Source organism: Nilaparvata lugens, chromosome 2 (assembly GCF_014356525.2).
Source record: "Nilaparvata lugens isolate BPH chromosome 2, ASM1435652v1, whole genome shotgun sequence".
Taxonomy (NCBI): domain Eukaryota; kingdom Metazoa; phylum Arthropoda; class Insecta; order Hemiptera; family Delphacidae; genus Nilaparvata; species Nilaparvata lugens.
The window spans coordinates 14,620,302-14,625,209 of NC_052505.1; the positions used below are offsets into that span (position 1 = coordinate 14,620,302).

Below are 4,908 nucleotides of genomic sequence, written 5' to 3' on the forward strand. Positions count from 1 at the left end.
CAACAATGCTAATGAAATACTACCATTATAACGTGGACCTCACTCAAAATGTTGAAGTGACACATAACCTGCAGTGAGGTCCACGTTATAATGGCAGAGTTCGATTAGCAATGATATTGCTATCCTTATCTATCATTCAAAAAAGCGGATAGTGCTATCTCTTTCTCGCTTTACTCTGTTGCCAGATCATCTTTTAACAATGTAGAATTAATAATTAATCAACAAAATATTTCATCTTAAATTATGAGAATTCATCATGGAATTATTAAAAAATATAATTTCTTGCTTAATTAAATATAATTGATTATTTTAAAAGAGAATGAACAGTTATTATTACATCAATAAACCTGTATCAGCTACCGTCTATAAAAGGCATTGACAAGACAGAGGATCGGCAACGTTTTTCTCCTATCTTTCTCCACTGTCATTATTTATTCTGTCACCTGGTTATATGGGACATATATATGATTCATATATTTATCTCATATTGATCAGGATTTTAGAGTTTTATTTTACGAAAAGTTTAATGAACGGTGTTTCTGCCTTTGAACAGTTTTGTCATCGACAGAAAGATTGTTTATTTCACTTGTTATCAAAATTATTGTAGTTTCTCTTTTGTTTTTCATAACAAACGTGCTCGGCTTGTGCGACTGATAAAAATATGTATTTGAAATGGCTTCATGTTTGGCATTGACTGAGTTATATATTAATACCCAAAATTTTTATTAGTCGGTGTGTGAGCTCGTTCGTTAGGACTGAGAGTAAAAGTCCGGCTGTTCTGGTGAAGGGGATAGATTTGTTTCTTGTTTTATAATACAGTTTTCCTGTCACAGTTCGGGCAGTTTAAAGAGAATTGTATTATTGAATAAGAAGGGATCTGAACCCACTTCATTAGATCAGTTTTTTTATTTTATTTTTCATTATTAATTAACGTCGCGATTAACCAGTGGATGCCAAATTGGAAGCCATTATCATAAAGGTAGGTGACTACTGAGTCATTGTTTTAATTTTTCCATAACCACAACAAATTTAATCTTCACTAGCAGCCAAGCGAGTAGCCCTTGAAATATTTATCTATTTATTGTTATTTCATAATTTCTAATTATAATTCTAAATTTTGTACTAATAATTTATTGTTTTGTTTTAATTATCAAAACCAGTTCGATCATTTCTTGTTTTTCATTTTCCCACCCTTACATACTCGGTGAAGGCACATATTGTTTACATATTTGGTGGAGGTTTATCCTGCCGTCCATATATTGTTTACAATTCATCATCATTTACAATCATCTTAAGGACAAAGAAACAGACTACAGTTCAAGACTTCTTTTCATCCCAATTTCATAAAATAAATTGTCCAAATAAAGGTTATGTGCGACTTTTCAATTATTCATCAACTTCCACATTGAAACAAACACAAACACTTGACACAATTAATTTTGAATTTAGAAAGATTAGGATCCGAATTGATAACAAAATTCCTTCTACTTAACACTCAAAACTGTAAAATAAATATTAATTTGAAATATTTTGTTCCGAAAATTAAAACAATCTATAAAATTAAATTATTTATAATTTAATTATTATAACGTGGACTTCACTACAGCTACATATATTTGAACTATTGTATAAATTAGAATTGGGACAGTTTTGGGCGTAAGCCTGAGGTACTCTTCTGAAAGCAATGTAATTCTGAATGACTAAATAATGAACGTTGTTGTTGATCTGTTAACAGGAGAGGCAATCCTTTCATCTACTTGATATTAAATTGGCGGCGACCAGTGAATGCGTTATTAGCAATCAGCTGTACAGTATTATTTGAAGCTCTGGTGACAGTGATAGCATGGATGATGTTCATTGTGAGGAGAAGACTGGCCAACCTGTTTCACCGTAAAATGGCAGCTCGTCGAATGGCCAACTCAGGTCAGGCCACTGATCAAGGCCCAAGAATAGTCTGAAATGCCCTATCTAGTATTATTGGGCACAAATCGAATATTCGAAAATCCTAGAAATTAACGAACGGTACCTCGCTCTATTGTAGTAGTCACATTTTGCACAACGAATGTGTATCCTGCCTGTGATTTTGGTGTGCGGTGATAAAAAAACTGACTTGTAAGTGAAAAAGAGGTTAATGATGATGTCAATAAAAATAAATAGATATGAATGAGATACACTCGTGTGTGTTAAATTGTGAGGGGTTGTAAATTGTATATTTTGTCAGGGTAGCAAGTTGATATTCGAACAAATACATTCCATAAAAACGTTTTTGTTGATATGATGATTGTTTGAGATTTTATAGTATTTTCAAATGCTATATTGTGAAATATATCCATCCACCCAGACAAAATATTGTCAAAACCAAATTAATTTTCTAGAACAGCTAGTCACGTTGCTGGAGTCGCAAGTCCCATTAAGATAATAGTAAATCTGGTCTTGTTTATAATAATATAATTATTTATATGAATTGTAAAATTTATTTAAAAGAATTTCATGTGGTGAAAACAAATAAATTAGACTTTATAGATGAAACATGATATTTTTAGTTCTAAACTTGCAGTATAATAAACTATAGTAATATTACTCAAGTTGAGCTTGGAGAATAGGTTTAATGGTAACCAGATATTCATACATTTTTGTATCTGATCATGATTTTAGTATAGAGAGATAGAGAGGTCTAAATATATTTTATTGTTCCTAACAAGAAAGTTTGTTTAGAGAATGACGATGGAAAAAGATTCAGCTTCAACTTACAATATGATGAAATATGAAAAATAAAAAAGATGTTATGTTACTTTAATAATAATATTATTCTTCAACTGTCTATAGTTACTGCTTAGGAAGAACATACTGTGATGTAGATAATAAGGAAGCTTTTCAAGATACTTATAGTCCAAGAACACAGCCTGCGTTTAAATGGATAGAATACCATAATTTATTATGCTATGTATGTACTGACAATAAATAATAGTTCAATTTATTTCATTTTAGATTAAAATTACCATTCATTGTTTTCCTGTCCATTAATTAGTATTTACATTTTATCAGATCTGATTGGATTTCTTCCTAAACGATTTTGGTCAACACTTTGTAATGGATATATTTATATTGAAGTGCTGCAGTATTTGAAGCAATACATAATCTGATCCAGGAAATCGTTTCGCAGCTAATTTCTGTATATTGATATATTTACAAAGAAACCTGTTAATGAACATAATTATTATGAAATTAAATCGTACTGCTTTGAATGAGAAAGAATTTTAAATTCACTCAATCCGTAAAAATATAAATTCCATTTAGTTTTATTCCAATAGGAATATTCATAATCAAAACTGACAGATTGAGATTTGAACAGATTACGGCAAAATATTTGAAGCTTTTTTTAATGATCTATTAATATGTTGAAAATCACGAAAAAAAATATTAAATCAAATTCGTCTAGAATATGATATATGGTACTACTGTATCTAAAATATTAAGATTTTCCTTCCTCCATGCTTTGAATTATTCATTTAATTTAAAAAGGACCAATCATTGTAATGGAAGAGAATGTAACAAGTACGAGAGGCCAAGGCTAACGCTTTGTGAACTTGATCCGCCCTTACAAGATAAAAATCGTGAACAAGAATTGTGAGTTTGTTATCTTTGGATAAGATGGCATAAGTTGCTATCTTTTCCCTATGGTCATATTCTGCTCTCTTCTGAAGAAATTGAAAGCAAAAAAGGGAGAATATTTTAAAGCAAAATCCCAAAAAATTGACATGGGAGAGTTCTCAGTTTAAGCATATAATTTTGTGGTCAAGGTAATAGCTGCTAATACATGAGCATTTCTAAATCCAACTAGCATAGAAAAGCCCACCTTCTTCAATTGCATATATAATAAAATTACCCAAGGTTTGATGTAATACGAATTGATTGGAAGACATCAGTCGTAAGACACGAACTATCAAAAATTGAGAACCCTTCAAATTTTGTTTTTAACGGAAACTCAACACTGATACTGAAAAATCAACACTTGGAAACATTTGGTACTGGAATAAAGAAAGGAAATCTTCATCTATCTATGAGTGTATTTTATCTAGATTCTATTCCAAATATCGGTTGATGATGATGATCGGTTCATTAGATTTATGATGATGATTATGATCTAGATTCTATTCAGAATATCGGTTTGAATACTATCAACGGACACAGCAACTGTATTGAAACACAATAGAATATATCAAGTATATTCTATTATGTTTCAATAGACAATATTAATTAATACTTTCAGTAGCCCTAAAAATAAAAGTGAGTATTGAAACTAGTAGCTGTAATATTCAATTTAAGAGTGAAACCCCGGTTTTTAATAATAGTCATATCTTCGAGAGTAAGTTTTAGTTTTATTCTACGAAAATACATAAAATACACCATAAATACTTACGATAATTAAAAAAGATATCGAAATATTGCTAAGGTACTCGTACTTTGTAGCACCTTAATTTGGAATCTAAGGTCTAATCAAGGTCTCCAACCGTAATATTGGAGATGAATTAAAGGAATGGTTCATTTGGTCAATATAAATGTCCTATAATAACTTCATTGGATTCTTAAGAACTTACTTGAAAAAATTGTGATAAAGTAGTTCAGAATGAATCTGAGTTTCATAGAAGCGAGCCGTTTATAATTCAAACCTATTACTGTATATCCAATTTGAATTTTTCAGTATATTTACATAATAGAGAAGCTTCTTATGGGAAGAATGAATATTTAAATTTAAAAATGTCTAGTATATCTTAACAACTAGATTGTTATCTATGAAAATGAAAACTATTTAATGTAAGTTCAAACATTGAGTAAGTAGCATATAGCCTTGCTATTGCATTCAGTTCTCGAACTGAGGTCGCTTGAGAATGATGTTTGAAGAATAAA

The 4,908-nt window shown here is 30.3% G+C and overlaps 1 protein-coding gene across 2 annotated transcripts in view; it reads left to right on the plus strand.

The window, feature by feature from the left end:
- The window catches only part of LOC120348740 (protein rolling stone-like), a 29,569-nt gene extending 24,984 nt beyond the window's left edge, over window positions 1–4,585 (plus strand). Inside the window, exon 7 of one of the 2 annotated variants that reach the window (XM_039420646.1) lies at window positions 1,736–4,585. In XM_039420646.1, the coding sequence (XP_039276580.1) occupies window positions 1,736–1,958 (223 nt within the window). In that variant the 3' untranslated portion in view covers window positions 1,959–4,585. The remainder of the gene's footprint in view (window positions 1–1,735) is intronic. The other variant, XM_039420647.1, reaches the window with a different exon arrangement.
- Window positions 4,586–4,908: the final 323 nt, after the last annotated feature.